Source organism: Pongo abelii, chromosome 22 (assembly GCF_028885655.2).
Source record: "Pongo abelii isolate AG06213 chromosome 22, NHGRI_mPonAbe1-v2.0_pri, whole genome shotgun sequence".
Taxonomy (NCBI): domain Eukaryota; kingdom Metazoa; phylum Chordata; class Mammalia; order Primates; family Hominidae; genus Pongo; species Pongo abelii.
The window spans coordinates 56,579,550-56,601,414 of NC_072007.2; the positions used below are offsets into that span (position 1 = coordinate 56,579,550).

Sequence of the window (21,865 nt, forward strand, 5' to 3'; positions counted from 1 at the left end):
GACAAGCAAACGGATGATTTTAATGAGGGGTGACAAGCACTCCGCAGGTGCCGGCAGCGGCGGGCTGCGGTCGGGGCCCAGCACGGGTGGGAGAGGGGCCTTCTCTGGCCTCGCGCGCGGGGGGCGCGGCCCTTTCCCCTCCGAGAGGACGCGCAGGAGGCACCGCGGCCCCGGGTGGAACAAACGCGTTTACTGCAGGCAAGGCGGCGGGCGCCGGGCGGCTCACCAGGCGAAGAGCGGCTTGCTGTCCTCCTTGGAGAGCTCGCACAGGCAGTTGAGCAGCAGCAGCGAGTCGCCCAGGAACTTGGGGGGCACCACGTCGATGACCAGCTTGCGCAGCGCGGCCGGGCTGCTGTGCAGGGGGTTGGCGCGCAGGTCGGGCCGCTGCTTCAGGATTCCGTAGGTGTTGATGAGGAACTCGCTGAACGCCGGGTGCACGTCGCGGCTGTAGCCCAGCTTCTCTAGGCGCGCGCTCAGGGCCAGGTAGCGCTGCGTCAGCTCGCGCAGCTTCTTCTCGTCCACGGAGCCGTCCAGGGACTTGATGGAGGTCTGCGGGCGCAGCGCATGGATGGGGGGCGGCTCGGGGCCCTCGGACGGGGACTTCCAGGCCCAGGGCCGACCCCTGCCCCGCCCCCCGCCTGGGTCCCCGGGGTCCCCTCCTGCGGACAGTGCCCGGCCAGCAGCCAAGATCTGGGGGCCTCACAGGGACGGACCGAGCGCCCCGCACCCTCCTGGCCGCGCCCTCCCCGCGGGGCGCACCTGCTTGATCTTCTCGGGGATATTGGCCACCGTGAAGCCGTAGAGCCGCGTCACGCCCGGGAACACGTAGGCCAGGATGCGGCGGTCCAGCTGGAAGGCGATCTCGCCCACCACGCGCGCGTCCTTCTCGGCGCCCGCGAAGCTCTGGATCTCTGGGGGAGGGACGGCCGGGGACAAGGTCAGGGGAGCACGAGGATCCACTGCCCTCGAGGGTGCCCTCGGCCACGTGGGGGGCGGCTCCTCCAACCCCTCCCCCCACCTGCCGCCACCCCCCACTGTCTGGCGAATAGAGTCTGAAAGCAAAGGAGCTTCTTAAAGTGCCAAAGGGCAAGACAGCCTTCCCTTCGCCCTGTCCTCGGCTCCCTTCTGTCCCTTTGCGATGAGGTAAACCTTTTAATCTCGAGGGTGGGGACTGGTCCCCTGTCACGGGGGAGTCTGCCCCAGCGTGGGAGCCTGCCCCAGCGTCAGCCCCTGCGAGGACAGAGGAACCCGGCCCTGGAGGTGTGAGTTGGGACGGGTGCCCTCCAGTGAGGACGCCTGTGGAACAGGGCTAGTCGGCTTGGCTGGGAGGAAGGGGGAGAGTCCTGTCTTGGCAACTTCTGGGCATCAAAGGCTGCTTTAATGTTTATTCAATAAAACTGCTTCATTCTTTCCTACCTCTGAGAAGAGGACCGCTGGATTGGCAGGACTTTTTTTTTTTTTTTTTTTTTTTAAGACAGAGCCTCACTCTTGTCATCCAGGCTGGAGTGCAGTGGTGCCATCTCCACTCACCGCAACCTCCGCCTCCCCGGCTCAAGTGATTCTCCTGCCTCAGCCTCCAGAGTAGTGGGACTACAGCCGTGTGCCACCACACCCAGCTAAGTTTTTGTATTTTTAATAGAGGTGGGGTTTCACCATGTTGGCCAGGCTGGTCTCGAACTGCTGACCTCAGGTGATCTGCCCGCCTCAGCCTCCCATAGTGCTGAGATTACAGGCGTGAGCCACTGCACCTGGCCCAGGACATTCTATTTTAATTAATTCCTCGACATTACTTAGGAGACTCCAATGCTCCCACAAAACCTGCTTCCGAACCCCCCTCCCCAGGACAGCCTCTGATGGCATCCGAGTCCATAACAGCACATGACCTTGTCCATCTTTTTCCTGGAGGATGGGAAACAGTATCTCATTTGCATTTCACTAACGACCAGTGATTTGAGCATCTTTTCATGTGTTTATTGACCATTTATATACTGTATCTTCTTTGGAGAAATATCTATTCAGGTCCTATAGTGATTTTTCATTGGATTTTTTGTCTTCTTACTGTTGAATTGTCAGAGTTCTTAAATATTCTGCATACTAGTCCCATTTCAAACGCACAATTTACAAATGTTTTCTGCCATTCTCCGGGTTGGCTTTTCATTTTTTTGATACTGTCCTTTGAGGCACAAAAGTTTGTTTTTTTGTTTTGTTTTACTTTTGATGAAGTCCCAATTTGTCTGTTTCTCCCTTTTGCTCATGCTTTTGATGTGATCTCGAAGAATCCATTGCCAAATCCAAGGTCATGGAGATTTACCCCTGTGGCTTTTCTACGAGTTTTCTGGCCTCAGCTCTTTGAGACCTCTTAGGTCTTTGATCCATTTTGAGTTAGTCTGTGTATGTGGTGTGGAGTAAGGCCCAGCTTCATTCCTTGGCATGTGGATACCTCTTTGTTCCAGCACCACTTGTTAAACAGTATTCTGTCCCTACTGAATTGTCTTGGCACTCTTGTTGAAAACCGTCTATGTACAGGTTTATTTCTGATCTTCCCATTCCATTGCATTGATCTGTATGTCCATCCTTATGACAGTAGCACAGTCTTGTTACCTGTAAGTTTTATAGTCAATTTTGAAACTGGGAAGTATGAGTCCTTCAATGTTCTCCTTTTTCAAGATCGTTTTTTCTTATTCTGGTTCCTTACACTTCTATATGAATTTCAGTTTCTGCTTGTCAATTTCTGTAAAGAAGCCACTGGGATTCTGACTGGGATTGCATGAATCTGTAGATCCAATGTAATCCGTATCAAAATTATTGATTATTAAACAATATGAAGTTTTCTAATCTGTGAACACAAGATGTTTTTCTGTTTATTTATTTATTGTTTGTTTGTTTGTTTGAAGAAAGGGTCTTGCTCTGTCACCCAAGCTGGAGTGCAGTGGCATGATCTCAGCTCACTGCAACCTCTACCTTCTGGGCTCAAGTGATCCTCCCACCTCAGCCTCCTGAATAGCTGGAACTACAGGCATGCACCACCACGCCCAGCTAACTTGGGGGGTGGGGGGTTGGTAGAGATGGGGTTTCGCCCTGTTGCTCAGGCTGGTCTTGAACTCCTAGGCTCAAGAAATCTGCCCATCTCAGCCTTCCAAAATGTTGGGATTACAGGTGTGAGCCGCCGTGCCTGGTCATTTATGTCTTCCTTCATTCCTTTCAATAATGTTTGTAGTTTTCAGTGTATTTCTTTCCCAATCACTTTTCAAGGCTGCAGAAGAGATACGTCAACACACTGCACAGAAGTGTGTTAGGGCCAATGAGGGGTGTGGAGGAGCAGGTGTAATTTCCTCCTTCTGTATCAATGTATTTCTCTCATCAAGAATCAAGCTCTTGGCCAGGTGCCGTGGCTCACGCCTGTAATCCCAGCACTTTGGGAGGCCGAGGTGGGTGGATCACGAGGTCAGGATTTCGAGACCAGCTTGGCAAACATGGTGAAACCCCGTCTCTACTAAAAATACAAAAATTAGCCAGGCATGGTGGCGGGCGCCTGTAATCCCAGCTACTCAGGAGGCTTAGGCAGGAGAATGGCTTGAACCCGCGAGGTGGAGGTTGCAGTGAGCTGAGATCGCGCCACTGCACTCCAGCCTGGGCGACAGAGTGAGACTCCGTCTCAAGAAAAAAAAAAAAAAAATCAAGCTCTTTCTCCCATCCCCCCACCAAGGCAAAAATGAGGTAGAAGAAACATGCTATAGATGAGAAATGATTCTAATATAGGTTCTAGAAATGATTTCTAGCCCAACCTGGGCTCTGTAAGATCCAGCCAAAAACCTATTCTTCAAAGGAAAAAGGCCATACATTGATAAACCTCTAGCCAGACTTAGGGGAAAAAAGAAAGAAGACAAAAATTACCACTAACAGAAATTAGAGATGCCACTACCACAGATTCTACAGACATAAAAAGAACAAGGAAGTATTAGGAATGACTTTATGCCAATAAATTTGACAACCTAGATGAAATTGACCAATTCCTTAAAAGACACAAACTACCAAAGTTCACTCAAGAAGAAATAGATACTCTGAATAGCCTTATATCTGATAACCTTACAGGTCACATTTGACAGTTTAAAAGTAAACAGACTTCCAAACTGGCCTGCTTGGGAAGGTCTTGTGATCAATGGTCCCTGAGTAAAGAATCTTACCATGATTTCCTCAGATTGCTGATGTGCTGATTAATGCACTGAAAAGACGCTGATTTATTCCTGAATCATAAAGGTTTACTGACTGTCTTACACAGAGATGTGTTGGCCTGTATGTTGTCATCTGTAGCCAATGCTTGTAACCTGCGTTGTACCCTCCAAAGAAAAGGACAACCTGAGTATGAGGTGTCCTTTCCCTCCTCCTAGCCTCTCCTACAGAAGTATGAGGAGTCCTTTCCCTCCTCCTAGCTTCTCCTATAGAAGTATGAGGAGTCCTTTCCCTCCTCCTAGCCTCTCCTGTAGAAGTATGAGGAGTCCTTTCCCTCCTCCTAGCCTCTCCTGTAGAAGTATGAGGAGTCCTTTCCCTCCTCCTAGCCTCTCCTACAGAAGTATGAGGAGTCCTTTCCCTCCTCCTAGCTTCTCCTGTAGAAGTATGAGGAGTCCTTTCCCTCCTCCTAGCCTCTCCTGTAGAAGTATGAGGAGTCCTTTCCCTCCTCCTAGACTCTCCTGTAGAAGTATGAGGAGTCCTTTCCCTCCTCCTAGCCTCTCCTGTAGAAGTATGAGGAGTCCTTTCCCTCCTCCTAGCCTCTCCTGTAGAAGTATGAGGAGTCCTTTCCCTCCTCCTAGCCTCTCCTGTAGAAGTATGAGGAGTCCTTTCCCTCCTCCTAGCCTCTCCTGTAGAAGTATGAGGAGCCCTTTCCCTCCTCCTAGCCTCTCCTGTAGAAGTATGAGGAGTCCTTTCCCTCCTCCTAGCCTCTCCTGTAGAAGCCTTCTGACTAGAAAAGGACAACATGAATATGAGGAGTCCTTTCCCTCCTCCTAGCCTCTCCTATAGAAGTATGAGGAGTCCTTTCCCTCCTCCTAGCCTCTCCTATAGAAGCCTTCTGACTTAGATTCCAGAACACTCTCAACTTTGTTGGTGTGTTCCCCTGGGTTGATCTTCACATTTGGCTTCCAATAAACCTTTATCAAATTATTTGTCTCAACAGCCTTAATTTCAGTTTACATTATCAATAAAATGGAATTTGTAGGGGGAAAATGTTCCTACAGAGACCATTCAAGGCTCCGGTAGTTTCAGCAGTGAATTCTACCACTTAAGGAATAAATAACACCAATTCAACACAAACTCTTCTAGATAAAGAGGAGGGAAGACCACAAAACAATGAGAAAACAAATAACAAAATGGCAGGAGTAAATTATTATCAATAATAACTTTGAATGTAAATAGGCAGGTGCGGTAGCTCATGCCTGTAATCTCAGTACTTTGGGAGGCTGAGGTGGGCGGGTCACTTGAGGTCAGGAGTTCGAGACCAGCCTGGTCAACATGGCAAAACCCCATCTCTACTAAAAATACAAAGATAAGCTGGGCATGGTGGCACGTGCCTATAACCCCAGCTACTTGGGTGGCTGAGGCCTGAGAATCGCTTGAACCCAGGAGGTGGAGTTTGCAGTGAGCTGAGATTGCACCACTGCACTCCAGCCTGGGCATCAAAGTGAGACCCTGTCTCAAAAAAAAAAAAAAAAAAAAATTACAGCACAGTCAAATCGATGAATGATGGTGTGTGAGTTTGGTCAAAAACAACCAAGAAACTTTGAATGTAAATAGACTAAACTCTCCAATCAAAAGACAGGAGTGGCTGAATGGATAAAAAAAAAAAACAAGACCCAATCATCTGTTGCCTACAAGAAACACACGTCGCCTATAAAGACACACATAGACTGAAAATAAAGGGATAGAAAAAGACATTCCATGCAAATGAGAACCAAAAAAGAGCAATAGCAGCCATAGTCATATCAAAGTGGATTTCAAGACAAAAACTATAACAAGAGACAAAGAAGGTCATTATATAATGATAAAGGGGTCAATTCAGCAAGAGGATAAAACAGTTATAAATATATGCACCCAACACTGGAGCACCCAGATATGTAAAGCAAATATTACTAGAGCTAAATCGAGAGACAGACCCCAATACAATAGTAACTGGAGACTTCAATACCCATTTTCACCCTTGGACAGATCTTTAAGACAGAAAATCAAAGAAATATCAGACTTAATCTATACTATAGACCAAATGAACATAATAGATATTTACAGAACATTTCATCTCCAACAGGTGCAGAATACACATGCTTCTCATTAGCACATGGATCATTCTCAAGGATACACCATACGCTAGGCTGCAAAACAAGTCTTTAAAAATCAAAAAATTGAAATTATATCAAGTATCTTCTCCGACCATAATGGAATAAAATGAAATCAATAACAAAAGGAATTTTGGAAACTATACCAACACATAGAAATTAAACAATATGCTCCTGAATGGCCAGTGCATCAATGAAGAAATTAAGAAGGAAATTTTAAAATGTCTTGAAACAAATGATAATGGAAACACAACACACCAAAACCTAGTATGTACTATGCAGCAAAAGCCACACTAAGAGCTATAGCTGTAAACGCTAAGAGTTTATAGTTATAAGTGCCTACATCAAAAAAGTAGAAAAACTTCAAATAAACAAGCTAATGATTCATCTTACAGAGCTAGAAATGCAAGAGCAAACCAAATCCAAAATTAGAAGAAAAATAATTAAGATCAGAGCAGAAATAAATGAAATTTAAATGAAGAAAACAATACAAAAGATCAATGTAACAAAAAATTGGTTATTTGAAAAGATAAATAAAATTGACAGGCCAGGCATGGTGGCTTATGCCTGTAATCCCAGCACTTTGGGAGACCGAGGCAGGCGAATTGCTTCAGCCTGGGAGTTCAAGACCAGCCTGGGCATCATAGTAAAATCTCATCTCTACAATAACAAAAACACAAAAACCAAAAAATTAGCCAGGCCTGGTGGCATACACCTGTAGTCCCAGATACCTGGGAGGCTGAGGTGGGAGGCTGGCCTGAGCCTCAGGTGGATATCTACATGCAAACCTCACACCATATATGAAAATTAACTTGGAATTGAACAGAGACCTACATGTAAAACCTAAACTATAAAACTTCTAGAACAACACATAGAAGAGAATCTGTGTGACCTTGGGCTTGGCAAAGATTTCTTAAACTGAACATAAAAAGCATAAAATACAAAAGAAAAATCAATAAATTGGACATCATCAAATTAAACAGTTTTGCTCATCAAAAAACATTATTATGAAAATGAAAAACCATGGAGTGGGAGACCATATCTGCAAAACATACACCCAAAAAAGGACTCATATCCAGACACATAAAAAACTCTCACAACTTCCCAAGAAGAAGATAAGCAACCCATTTTATCTTTAAAGATGGACAAAAGACTAGGACAGACACAGCCTTGGACCCCAGCCTCCCAGCCTGGCTCTCCTCCCTCCACTCTGTGTGACTGCATGGAGAAACGGCTCTGCCTGACCGCCCAGATGTGCCCTCCCCACAGCTGCCAGCCTGCACTGGGGGCCCACCCAGGTGCCCCTGCACCTGGCCATACCGTTGAGGTAGTAGCTCCTCCTGGTCCTGTCCCCGGTGGGCAGGCTGCTCTCCGAGAAACACACCTTCTTAGGCCGGACCATCTCCCTGGGCTCCAGCAGGGTCTTGTCCACCAGTGAGTCTTGCAAGGGGCTCAGGAGCGGGGACAGCTTCCTGTCGGTGCCTCGGTGGCTGTGCAGCTCCGGGGGACTGAGGAAGGCCTTGAAGGGTGCCTGGGAGGGGGCTGCACAGCCCGGTGAGGTGTCGTCCTCACTGGACAGGGGGGCATGTGAGCACAGCAGGTCCTCCAGGGAGGATGTCTGCAGCTGGGAGGGCGTGTCGGCAACACTCGTGAACCTTCCGAAATCTGGAACTGAGGAGGGGAGGAAAGAGATGAGAAGTCAGGCTGATGCTCCTAAAACATTCCTGAGAAGTATAAAGAACATGTTAACAAACCCTATGCACCCCACCCCAAGCCTCAACACCTGCCGGGGTTTCCCTGGCTTCAGAGCATCCTCCTTCCCCTCAGGCCTGAGGTGTAAAAGGAGGAGCTGGATGTGGTGAAGTGGCCACAGGTGCCCATCCTGCCCGTGGGAGTGCTGCGTCTATGGGCACAGCAAGCGGGCAGGCCTCCGTGTGCCTCCTGCCTGCCTGTGCGCATACACACTGGAGAATGACTTTTATATGCTCAAGTTGTACATAAATGGTACCACCCTACACATTTCATTCTGCAACTGAACTTTTTGCTGCTGTATTATCTCTTTGAGATTTATCCACGTTGAGCCATCTGGTAGCTACCTGGTTCATTTAACTGTTTCCTGGCACCTCTGTACACATGAGCACACACACAGGCACACACACTGAATTTTTATCCCTTGCCCTATTGATGGACAGGGCCTGTTTCCATGTTTCCGTGCAAACACACAGCTGTGATCAGCCTCCCAGGAGGAGCCTCCTGCTCTGTGAGCATCCTCTGTGGATGGGGAGGAGCCTCCCTGCTCTGTGAGCATCCTCTGTGGATGGGGAGGAGCCTCCCTGCTCTGTGAGCATCCTCTGTGGTCCGGGAGGAGCCTCCTGCTCTGTGAGCATCCTCTGTGGCTGAGGAGGAGCCTCCTGCTCTATGAGCATCCTCTGTGGATGGGGAGGAGCCTCCCTGCTCTGTGAGCATCCTCTGTGGTCCAGGAGGAGCCTCCTGCTCTGTGAGCATCCTCTGTGGTCCGGGAGGAGCCTCCTGCTCTGTGAGCATCCTCTGTGGCTGAGGAGGAGCCCCCTGCTCTATGAGTATCCTCTGTGGTCCGGGAGGAGCCTCCTGCTCTACGAGTATCCTCTGTGGCTGAGGAGGAGCCTCCTGCTCTGTGAGCATCCTCTGTGGCTGAGGAGGAGCCTCCTGCTCTGTGAGCATCCTCTGTGGTCTGGGAGGAGCCTCCTGCTCTGTGAGCATCCTCTGTGGCTGAGGAGGAGCCTCCTGCTCTGTGAGCATCCTCTGTGGCTGAGGAGGAGCCTCCTGCTCTGTGAGCATCCTCTGTGGCGGAGGAGGAACCTCCTGCTCTGTGAGCATCCTCTGTGGCTGAGGAGGAGCCTCCTGCTCTGTGAGCATCCTCTGTGGCTGAGGAGGAGCCTCCTGCTCTGTGAGCATCCTCTGTGGCTGAGGAGGAGCCTCCTGCTCTGTGAGCATCCTCTGTGGTCCAGGAGGAGCCTCCTGCTCTGTGAGCATCCTCTGTGGCTGAGGAGGAGCCTCTTGCTCTGTTAGCATCCTCTGTGGTCCAACGCTGGGCTCAGTGTGTACACTTTCTTTGCTTTCCACACCAAGGGGGAGGGTCCATGCCCACCAACAGCTCCTGGCCCCACACCCTCATGAGGACTGAGTATTCCCCAACCAGGCTGATGAGGTCATGTGGCATTTCCCCAATCCCTGGTCAAATTTAGCTTATCTGTGCCTTTATGGCTTAGGAAATTCTATTCTACCTCCATGTCATGTGTATTCTCCTAGCAATAAAGCAAATACATATTAGAGAAAGTGTTCAGAGCCATATCAAAAACTTATACCTTAAAATGTGCCTACCGGAGCTTGCAGTGAGCCGAGATCGTGAGCACCCCTTTGTCTGCTGGCCTCTCCTGGGGCCCCAGCCTGGCCACGCCTGCTTGCAGGGCAGTCTTGAGTGCCCTGGGGGCCTTCACCATAGCCTCTGTGCCGGCAGACTGTGCCTGGCCAGTGGAGAGCTCCAGTGAGACAGCCGCGACGGCCGCGCACCAGCCTGCCTGCTCCCTCCTCATATTGCAGCTTCCCCTGGGCCCAAGCAACTCCCCACATCACTCTGCTGATGTCTGCACAGGTGGGTTTTGTTTTCCTTCCCCCACCAGCATGCAGGAGTCCAGTCGGCCTCCCCTTTCCCTACAGACTTCCATTGCAGATGAAGCCTTGGCAGACACAGAGCCAGCAAGCCCCATACCTGCCAGAACCCTGCCCTTGACCTAACACTGAGCAGAGAACAGTGGATCCTCCCCCACCCTGAGCGATCACTCCTGCTTGCAGGGCACAGAAAAGGCACCTAGACCTGTGCCCACCAGCACCCTGCCCCATGCCTATAGTACCTCCGGAGTGACTGCACACAGTCTCCAACAGAAGCCCCCCATCCCCACCCCAGCTGCTTTGCCTCCACCACTGTGGTGAACCCCCACAGGAAGGCAGGCACCCTACATCTGCCAGCCACTCTGCTGCAGCTGCAGTACCTCAGCCCCCCAGTGCAGTGGATTCCAAACCTCAAGGAGCCAGAGAACAAAGTCAGGGCCCAAAACAAGTCCCCCAGAGCTAGAGCATGCAGTCCAGGAGTTGGGAGCTGGGTACTGGCCCCTTAAATATTCCATAAATGAAGCCAGTTGGCTGAATCCACCTTATACCACAATCAAAACCTCAAGGTCATCAAACAGACCAGGCACGGTGGCTCATGTCTGTAATCCCAGCACTTTGGGAGGCTGAAGCAGGTGAATCACTTGAGGCCAGGAGTTCAAGACCAGCCTGGCCAACATGATGAAAATCCATCTCTACTAAAAAATACAAAAATTAGCCAGGCATGGTGTTGGGTACCTATAATTCCAGCTACTTGGGAGGCTGAGGCAGGAGAATCACTTGAACCCAGGAGGCAGAGGTTGCAGTGAGCCGAGACTGTGCTACTGCACTCCAGCCTGGGAGACAGAGCAAGACTCTGTCTCAAAAAAAAAAAAAAAAAGACACAGAATGGCAAGCTAGATAAAGAACCAAGACCCATTGGTATGCTGTCTTCAAGAGACCCATCTCACATGCAATAACACAAATAGGCTCAAAATAAAGGCATGGAGAAAAATCTACCAAGCAAATGGAAAACTACGATTGCAGGGTTGCAATCATAGTTTCTGACAAAACAGATTTTAAACCAATGAAGATCAAAAGACAAAGAAGAGCATTACACAATGGTGAAGGGCTCAATTTAACAAGCAGGCCTAACTACACTAAATATATATGCACCCAACACAAGAGCACCAAGATTTATAAAGCAAGTTCTTAGGGACCTTCAAAGAGGCTTAGACTCTCACATAATAATAGTGAGAGACTTTAACACCATACTGACAGTATTACACAGATAATTGAGACAGAAAATTAACAAAGATATTCAGGACATGAACTCAGCACCGGATCAAATGTACCTGATAGATATCTACAGAACTCTCCACCCCAAAACAATAGAATATACATTCTTTTCATTGCCACATGGCACACACTCTAAATTCAATCACATAATTGGAAGTAAAATACTCCTCAGCAAATGCAAAATAACTGGAATTATAACAAACAATCTCTCAGATGACAATGGACCCAATTAGAAATCAAGCCTAAAAAATTCACTCAGAACCACACAATTACATGGAAATTGAATTATCCGCCCCTGAATGACTTTTGGGTAAACGGTGAAATTAAGGCAGAAATCAAGAAATTCCTTGAAGCTGATGAGAACAAAAATACAACATACCAGAATCTCTGGGACACACCTAGGGCAGTGTTAAGAGGGAAATTTACAGCATTAAATGTTCACATCAAAAAGTTGGAAAGATCTCAATCAAACAACCTAACATCACAGCTAAAAGAACTAGAGGATCAAGAGCAAACAAATCCCAAAGCTAGCAGAAAACAAGAAATAACCAAAATCAAAGCTGAACTGAAGGAGATTGAGACACAAAATACCATTCAACACATCAATGAATCCAGGAGCTGGTTTTTTGAAAAAATTAATAAAATAGATATACCACTAGCTAGACTAATAAAGAAGAAAAGAGAGAAGGTTCAAGTAAACACAATCAGAAATAAGGGATATATTACTACTGACCCCGCAAAAATACAACCAACCATCAGAAAATATTATGAAAACCTCTGTACACATAAACTGGAAAATCTAGAAAAAATGGATAAGTTCCTGGACACATACACCCTCCCAAGACTGAACTAGGAATAAATGGAATCCCTGAACAGACCAATAACAAGCTCTAAAATTGAGTCAGTAATAAATAGCCTACCAAACAAAAAAAGCCAGGACCAGATGGATTCACAGCTGAATTGTACCAGATGTACAAAGAAGAGCTGGTACCATTCCTGGTGAAACTATTCCAAAAAGTTGAAGAGGAGAGTCTCCTCCCTAACTCATTCTATGAGGCCAGCATCATCCTGATACCAAAACCTGTCAGAGATGCAACAAAAAAAGATAACTTCAGGCCAATATCTTTAATGAACATTGATGCAAAAATCCTCAACAAAATACTGGCAAACCAAATCCAGCAGCACATCAAAAAGCTTATCCACCACAATCAAATAGGTTTTATCCCTGGGATGCAAGGTAGGTTCAACATAAATCAATAAATGCGATTCATTACATAAACAGAACTAAAGACAAAAACTATATGATTATCTTAATAGATGCAAAAAAGGCTTTCAATAAAATTCAACACCCTTCATGTTAAAAATGCTCAATAAACTAGGTATTGAAGGAACATACCTCAAAATAGTAAGAGCTATGTATGACAAACTCACAACCAACATCAAAACTCAACCCCTCATAACTTGGCACAAGACAAGAATGCCCTCTCTCACCACTCCTATTCAACATAGTATTGGAGGTCTTGATCAGAGCAATCAGGCAAAAGAAAGAAATAAAGCCCATCCAGATAGAAAGAGAGGAAGTCAAACTATCCCTGTTTGCAGATGACATGATCTTATATCTAGAAAATCCCATAGTCTCAACCTAGATTCTTTTTTTTTTTTAATTATTATACTTTAAGTTTTAGGGTACATGTGCACAATGTGCAGGTTAGTTACATATGTATACATGTGCCATGCTGGTGTGCTACACCCATTAACTCATCATTTAGCATTAGGTATATCTCCTAATGCTATCCCTCCCCCTCCCCCCACCCCACAAAAGTCCCCAGAGTGTGATGTTCCCCTTCCTGTGTCCATGTGTTCTCATTGTTCAATTCCCACCTATGAGTGAGAACATGCGGTGTTTGGTTTTTTGTCCTTGCGATAGTTTGCTGAGAATGATGGTTTCCAGTTTCATCCATGTCCCTACAAAGGACATGAACTCATCATTTTTTATGGCTGCATAGTATTCCATGGTGTATATGTGCCACATTTTCTTAATTCAGTCTATCATTGTTGGACATTTGGGTTGGTTCCAAGTCTTTGCTATTGTGAATAGTGCCGCAATAAACATACGTGTGCATGTGTCTTTATAGCAGCATGATTTATAGTCCTTTGGGTATATACCCAGTAATAGGATGGCTGGGTCAAAAGGTATTTCTAGTTCTAGATCCCTGAGGAATCGCCACACTGACTTCCACAATGGTTGAACTAGTTTACAGTCCCACCAACAGTGTAAAAGTGTTCCTATTTCTCCACATCCTCTCCAGCACCTGTTGTTTCCTGACTTTTTAATGATCGCCATTCTAACTGGTGTGAGATGGTGTCTCATTGTGGTTTTGATTTGCATTTCTCTGATGGCCAGTGATGATGAGCATTTTTTCATGTGTCCTTTTGGCTGCATAAATGTCTTCTTTTGAGAAGTGTCTGTTCATATCCTTCGCCCACTTTTTGATGGGGTTGTTTGTTTTTTCTTGTAAATTTGTTTGAGTTCATTGTAGATTCTGGATATTAGCCCTTTGTCAGACGAGTAGGTTGCGAAAATTTTCTCCAATTTTGTAGGTTGCCTGTTCACTCTGATAGTAGTTTCTTTTGCTGTGCAGAAGCTCTTTAGTTTAATTAGATCCCATTTGTCAATTTTGGCTTTTGTTGCCATTGCTTTTGGTGTTTTAGACATGAAGTCCTTGCCCATGCCTATGTCCTGAATGGTAATGCCTAGGTTTTCTTCTAGGGTTTTTATGGTTTTAGGTCTAACGTTTAAGTCTTTAATCCATCTTGAGTTAATTTTTGTACTGGCTAGCCATATGTAGAAAGCTGAAATCAACCTAGATTCTTAAGCTGATAAACAACTTCAGCAAAGTCTCAGGATACAAAATCAATGTGCAAAAAACACTAACATTCCTATATACCAACAACAATCAAGCCAAGAGCCAAATCAAATGGAATGAACTCCCATTCAAAACTGCCACAAAAAGAATAAAATACCTAGGAATACAGCTAACTAGGGAGGTGGAGGATGTCCACAAGGAGAACTACAAAACACTGCTCAAAGAAATCAGAGATTACACAAATGGAAAAACATTCCATGTTCACGCATAGGAAGAATCAATATCATAAAAATGGTCATACTGACCAAAGTAATTTTATAGAGTCAATGCCGTTCTTATTAAAATACCATTGAAATTAATCACAGAACTAGAAAAAAAACTGTTTAAAAATTCACATGGAACCAAAAAAGAGCCCGAATAGCCAAGGCAATCCTAAGCAAAAATAACAAAGCTGGAGGCATCACACTACCCAACTTCAAACTATACTACAGAGCTACAATAACCAAAACAGCATGGTACATAGATCAACAGAACAGAACAGAGAACCCAGAAATAAGTTTGCACACCTATAACCATCTGATCTTCAACAAACCTGACAAAAACAAGCAATAAGGAAAGGACTCCCTATTCAATAAATGGTGCTGGGATAACTGGCTAGCCATATGCAGAAGACTGAAATTGGACCCTTTCCTTACACCATATACAAAAATCAACTCAATATGGATTATAGACTTAGATGTAAAACTCAGAACTATAAAAACCCTGGAAGACAACCTAGGCAATACCATTCAGAACATAGGGATGGGCAAAGATTTCATGACAAAGATGCTAAAAACAATTGCAACAAAAGCAAAAATTGACTAATGGCATCTAATTAAAGAGCTTCTGCACAGCAAAATAAACTGTCAACAGAGTAAACAGCAAACCTACAGAATGGGAGAAAATTTTTACAAACTAATGCATCTGACAAAGGTCTAATATTCAGCATCTATAAGGAACTTAAAGAAATCTACAAGAAAAAAACAAACAACCCCATTAAAAAGTGGGCAAAGGACATGACACTTTTCTAAAGACATACGGCCAACGAGCATATGAAAAAAAGCTCATCACTGCTTATTAAAGAAATGTAAATAAAAACCACAATGAGACACCATCTCACACCAGTCAGAATGGCTATAATTAAAAAGTCAAAAAACAACAGATGCTGGCAACGTTGCAGAGAAAAAGAACACCTATACACTGTTAGTGGGAGTATAAATTAGTTTAGCCATTGTGGAAGACAGTGTGGCGACTCCTCGAAGACCTAAAAACAAAAATACCATTCAACCAGCAATTCCATTACTGGGTATATACCCAAAGGAATATGAATCATTTTATTATAGAGACACATGCACGCTTATGTTCACTGCAGACTATTCACAATAGCAAAGACATGGAATCGACTTAAATGCCCATCAGTGGTAGATTGGATAAAGAAAATGTGGTACATAGACACCATGGAATATTATGCAGCCATAAAAAAGAATGAGATCAGCCGGGAGCAGTGGCTCATGCCTGTAATCCCAGTACTTTGGGAGGCCAAGGCAGGTGGATCACCTGAGGTCAGGAGTTCAAGACCAGCCTGACCAACATGGTGAAAACCGTCTCTACTAAAAATACAAAATTAACTGGGCATGGTGGTGCATGCCCGTAATCCCAGCTACTTGGGAGGCTGAGGCAGGAGAATCACTTGAAATCGGGAAGCGGAGGTTGCAGCGAGCTGAGATCGTGCCATTGCACTCCAGCCTGGGCAACACGAGTGAAACTCCATCTCAAAAAAAAAAAAAAGAATGAGATCATATCCTTTGCATGAACATGGATGGAGCTGGAGGCTATTATCCTCAGCAAACTAATGCAGGAACAGAAAACCAAATGCCACATGCTCTTACTTATAAGTGGGAGCTAAACAATGAGAACACGTGGACACATAGAGGGGAACAACAGACACTGAGGCCTACCAGATGGTGATGGGTGAGAGAAGGGAGAGGATCAGGAAGAATAACTAATGTACTAGGCTTAATACTTGAGTGACAAAATAATCTGTACAACAAACTCCCATAGCACAAGTTCACCTATGTAATAAGCCTGCACTTGTACCCCTGAACTTAAAAGTTTTTTAAAAAAGAAATACACGGCCAGGTGCGGTGGTTCATGCCTGTAATCCCAGCACTTTGGGAGGCCAAGGTGGGTGGATCACCTGAGGTCAGGAGTTCAAGATCAGCCTGGCCAACATGGCAAAAACCCATCTCTACTAAAAATACAAAAAGTAGCCGGGCATGGTGGTATTTTACTTTTTGTAAAAATACAAAAAGTAGCCGGGCATGGTAGCTTTAATTCCAGCTACTGGGGAGGGCAAGGCAGGAGAATCGCTTGAACCCAGGAGGCAGAGGTTGCAGTGAGCCAAGATGACACGACTGCACTCCAGCCTGGGCAACAGAGCCAGACTGTGTCTCAAAAACAAACAAACAAACAAATAAAAAACCATTTACTCCTGCCTTCTGAATCAATGATTCTATTTTTTAAAAATAAATCCAGCTGGACAGCGGCTCATGCCTGTAATCCCAATGGTTTGGGAGGCCAAGGTGGGAGAATCACCTGAGCCCAGGAGTTTGGGACCGGCCTGGGCAACATAGGGAGACCCTGTCTCTACAAAAAAAGAAAAAATTTTAATTAGCCGCTCATGATGGCGAGCACTGTAGTCCCAGCTACTCGGGAGGCTGAGGTAGGAGGATTGCTTGAGCCCCAGAGGTCGAGGCTGCAGTGAGCCATGATCATGCCACTGCACTCCAGCCTGGGGAACACAGACCCTGTCTCAAAAAGAGAAAAAAATAACAGGCCAGGCACGGTGGCTCACACCTGTAATCCCAGCATTTTAGGAGGTCGAGACAGAAGGGTCCCTTAAACCCAGGAGTTCAAGACCAGCAACATAGAAGATCCCATCTCCATAAAAGTAAAAAAAATCACACACACCCCAAAAAAAAAATCCAATGGAAATAACCTTAAATATAAAAATTCTTAAAACCTTTTTTGTGGTGTTATTTACCTCAAGGGGAAGAAAAACTTTAATTTCAAACTGAAGGAGAATTCATTACATTGTGGTTCATCTGAATCTGCAATATTGCATGGTCATTTTAAAATACATCTAACAACACAGGAACAATCTTCTATCGTGTCAGAGGGAAGGAGTGACCAGGAGTTGCACAAAGAGAATCCTCACCACTGTTGGAAATCATCTGACAATCCACCACCAACAACTAGGGAGCGAATGGGCAAGCTGGGGGGGCCTGGCTGTCCTCCAGGGGACACCTCTCCAGTGGAGACATGGCGAGTGGCATCGTGGCAGTGCTGGAGGGACCAGGAGGATCCCGAGGGAAACGAGATGGGGCATCCAGGAGGGGAGGCAGAGGACTGCTGCTCCCACTGGCCCTTCGCGTCACTCACTTGTAAACCTGGGTGAGAAGACCTGGAGGCCTTGCTGCCCAGCTGACGGGGACAGATGAGCCCTCCTGTGACGTGGGAACGATGCCGGTGCAGCGCCCTCCTCCTCCATTCGTGGGGCGTAGGGGCCTTTCGGAGAGCGTTTGACAGTGTCTATTTCAACATTTCAAATGCACACAGCCTTTGACCCGAGGACCCACGTGTGGGATCCCCTACACAAAGCCACAGGGTGGCTGCACAGGCCACCCACGGCAGCGGCGTCCACGGTCACAGAGAACTGGGAACAGTGCTGCCTGCCTGGGGCCCCCACAGAAGGAGTCCAGTGTTCAAGTGTACCGGGGAGATCTGCAGATAAGGACTGGTGGGGAATGCCGTGAAATGCATGGTTAAGGGGCAAAAGTCAAGTTGCGGAACAGCACAATCCTGTGTAGGTGGGCCAAAAAGATACATAGACAGACACACAGATCTCCACCAAAGTTCCAGAGAAAACCCAAGAAAACATTGATTGTGGCTGCCTTTGGGGAGGGGGGCCGGAGGCATGGCCTGACCCTTAAACACTGCATCCTCCACGGCGTTTATAAGTTTACCACGAGCACGTGTTGTTGAATCCGTAGGAAAAGCAGGTTTTTACTCATCCTGTTTTGAACACAGATGCTAAGGAAGTCTCGGCAACATGCAAAAGTTGCTGGTGGTGGTTCCTTTGTTTATAAACTTCTCCTTTTTTGCAGGAGCTCAGTGCTGGTTTTCCCAACCCCAGTTCTGCTGAGGGCTGGTCCTGAATGCAGCGTCCCACAGCCCCAGGTACATTCCCAAGCATGTGCTGAGGCCCAGAGCATCAAGGGTGCACCACACGCTGCCATTCAAGTGGCAGAGTTTAGAGGGTGGTCTTGTCCAGGCCCCTCCCCGCTGCCAGCCCGGGCCACACTGAGCCTGCCCCATACTGTGTGGCGGGGGCTCCAAGGCCCTCTGTGGAAGACCTGCTGGCCTCAGGTTGAGGCTCCTCCCAAGACCCGTGTCCAGCAAGACCTGGGTTTGCCAAGGTGACCCAAGGGCAGGGGCAGTAGCCATGGTCACAGAGACCCCGCCCTGACTCAGCCCCTCACAAGGGTCCCTCTGGGGACTGCACAGCCTGGGCAAGGGTCAAGGGTCTGCCCCTCTCCTGCCAGGGGAGGCACCAGCACTCTGTCAGCCCTGAGGTCCGGCCCAGGGTGATTCCTTCTTGAGGAGGAGGACAGCAACGAAGCCCGGAGCACGCAGCCTGCGGCGGTCCGCACGCACCAAACAGATTAACGGCCCTTTTGCAGCCACAGTGCCCGGGCCTCACAAGTGCTGTGAACGGGACCCTGCACGTGGCCCAGCACCGTAAGCGCAGGTCTGCCCAGCAAACGCCCTGTGGTGAGCGTGGGGCTCAGTGGCCACTGATGGAGACGCAGAACCTGGGGCCTCGCACGGCATGGCCCCCAGGCGCGAGGTTCCCCAGCCACACTGTCCCCGCACATCCTGGCGAGGTGCTCTCCTCCCAGCTCCCTGCGAGGAGCCCCTGCCTGTCACCAGAGACCAAAGGTGTGGGGATGCTACCATGGATTCCCCTCTTTGCTTCCAGACATGCTCACTCTCAGGCTTGTCCACGGAGCTCCGAGCAGGGCCTGGGGCCTGGCTGCGGAGAGTGCCTCCTGCACGCTGTGCCTGCTCAGAGTGCACATCTGAGGGTGGTGGCCGGCATTTGAGAAGGACTCAGGAAGCAACCCCCGCAGCGCAGGTGCTGGAGTGGCCCCTTGGTGAGTAGCAGAGCTGGCCTCCCGGGCATGGCTCGTGCTAGCAGACAGCAGCGTTCACAGGCACTGGTGAGGCTGCCTGCTCCATCATCCAGGACCAGGCAGGCTGACCACGTCCTTTCCGGGCCCGGCCGGGTGGGAAGGTGAGGTTGGCCATGGGAGTCCCAGGCAGTGCTGGGTCAAGGACTCTGTCCTCTGCCCCCCATCCCAATGAAAAGTCAAGAGTCCACCTGTCAGCCCCACCCCAAATCACATGCAGGAACGGGGAATGTTTTTCCCAAAACTTTTAGAATAAAGCCTACTACTTTGCAGAAAGTGATCAAACCCTATATATATATATATTTTTTTTTCAGCAAAAAGCCACAGAAGGTTGGAGTCAATACTATGTGGTGAGTGGATCATGGCCCCACACTCCCACCCCCGCAGGGACAGGCGCCCACTTGTCCCTACTCGCTCCCCTGGCCAGTGGCTCTGAGGCCTCCCCAGGGTGGGACCTTCCCACCATGGGGCTGGCCTGGCTCTGGCCGGGGACATGAGTGGATGCGACACAGCACTCATGGGACTCATGTGGCTGGTCTGACACCCTCCTCGCCCCGACCCAGGAGTAGAAGAGACACACGCAGCAGAGCAAACTGCCAGCCAGGACCAGCCTGGAAGAGCTGCCTGGGGCCCTGGAGGCCCACAAGCCTGCACGCCACCTGCTCTACCCCATGGGGACACTTCCATGACTGCAGCTGACCAGTCCACCTGCCAGCGGTTGACCATTCCCACTTCACCAGTGACCGAAGGGGAGGGGAGGGGCCTCACCTGAGGGCAACAGCAGAACCCACCACCTGGTCCTGCTTTACTAAGACCCGAGGGTGTGAAAGGTGCCCGTAAACTCCTGCATCAGGGAGCTGGCCGCCACCCTCGACTCCCGGGGAGCAAGCGTCCCGCGACCCCCCCATCCACCAGGCCATCTGAGCTGGGCGGCGCCTCACCTCCGCTCCCGGGGGAGCCGGCCTCAGGGTAGGCAGCCGCCCTGGGTGGGAGCAGGTCGTGGCCACCGCCCTCCTGGCAGCTCTGGCTAAGCAGCCGCCGCAGCATCTGATTCTCCTTCAGGAGGCGCACCTGCTTCTTCAGGTCCGCGTTCTCGCTCAGGAGCCGGCTCATCAGCTCGCCGCCCTCAGCCATGGCGGGTGCGTCCCTCCTTGTCCCTCACAGCTCCTGCAGCCCCATGGAGGTGGGAGCCCAGAGCCCGCAGGCACCACAGAAACAGCCCAGGCACGGAGTTCCGTAGCCACCGCCGCCTTCCACGCCTTGTGATGTCACTGCCCTAGTGATGAGGTGCCCAGCACCCCCGCCTGCCTCGGTGATGGCTCGTGGCCCCGTTGAGGCAGTGAAGCTGGTAGACCCGTGGCGTGCACAGGCAGCCACTCCCACACTATGACCGGGGCCCGAGAATGCCAAGGACATTAGGCAGGTACGGGATGTGGGGACTGTACTCCAAGGGGGGCGTCCAAGCCACTCCCCATTGAGTGCCCCAGCCAGGGTCGGGTGTCCACCCTGTGTGGTGTCCTCAGGCTGGGTGGGGACGCTGCCTTCACCCGAGTAACACGTGGGCTGCACTTCCCATAGGACCTGCCCAGGACACAGGGATCCCAGTGCAGTTTCCTGTGGACCCCGGCACCCAGGGCGGCATCTGATGTGCAGGTGTTCATCAGGGTCCGTCCTTGGCACCCACACTTGAGGAAGGAGGGGCTGGCAAGGGCAGTGGGAGGAGACCAGCATGGGGGGGAGACCAGCCTGGTGGGGAGACCAGCCTGCGGGGGGAGACCAGCCTGCGGGGGGAGACCAGCCTGGCGGGGAGACCAGCCTTGTAGGGGAGACCATCCTGGGGGAGGAGACCAGCCTGGTGGGGAGACCAGCCTGGGGGAGGAAACCAGCCTGGGGGAGGAGATCAGCCTGGGGGGGAGACCAGCCTGCAGGGGGAGACCAGCGTGGGGGGGAGACCAGCCTTGTGGGGGAGACCAGCCTTGTGGGGGAGACCAGCCTGCCGGGGGAGACCACCCTGGGGGAGGAGACCAGCCTGGGGGAGGAGACCAGCCTCGGGGGGAGACCAGCCTGGGGTGAAGACCAGCCTGGGGGGGGGAGACCAGCCTGGTGGGGAGACCAGCCTCGGTGGGGAGACCAGCCTCGGGGGGGAGACCAGCCTCGGGGGGAGACCAGCCTTGTGGGGGAGACCAGCCTGGGGGGGAGACCAGCCTCGGGGGGAGACCAGCCTCGGGGGAAGACCAGCCTCAGGGGGGAGACCAGCCTTGTGGGGGAGACCAGCCTGGGGGGGAGACCAGCCTCGGGGGGAGACCAGCCTCGGGGGGAGACCAGCCTGGGGCAGCCCCATGATGGTCCCCACATGCTTTGGACCGCTGGGTGGCCCTGAGGGCTGGGCTGGAGGCCACCTGCTGACCTCACTCCCTGATGAGAAGGGTCCAGCAGTGCATGTCCACCCCTCAGACCACAA

The 21,865-nt window shown here is 49.4% G+C and overlaps 1 protein-coding gene and 1 long non-coding RNA gene across 4 annotated transcripts in view; one reads left to right on the forward strand and one right to left on the reverse strand.

The window, feature by feature from the left end:
- Positions 1-21,865, reverse strand: part of SPATC1L (spermatogenesis and centriole associated 1 like) — a 22,241-nt gene continuing 376 nt past the window's right edge. The window contains exons 1-4 of one of the 3 annotated variants that reach the window (XM_054542730.2): positions 20,346-20,969; positions 7,644-7,994; positions 760-911; positions 1-549 (exon numbers count right to left, since the gene is read on the reverse strand). In XM_054542730.2, the coding sequence (XP_054398705.2) occupies positions 223-549; positions 760-911; positions 7,644-7,994; positions 20,346-20,538 (1,023 nt within the window). In that variant the 5' untranslated portion in view covers positions 20,539-20,969 and the 3' untranslated portion in view covers positions 1-222. Of the gene's footprint in view, positions 550-759; positions 912-7,643; positions 7,995-20,345; positions 20,970-21,865 lie in introns of those variants that run through there. The other 2 variants (XM_054542731.2, XM_024239354.3) reach the window with 2 other exon arrangements.
- Positions 20,661-21,865, forward strand: part of LOC129052348 (uncharacterized) — a 9,846-nt gene continuing 8,641 nt past the window's right edge. Inside the window, exon 1 of the long non-coding RNA XR_008517364.2 lies at positions 20,661-20,827. This is a non-coding gene — a long non-coding RNA (uncharacterized LOC129052348). The remainder of the gene's footprint in view (positions 20,828-21,865) is intronic.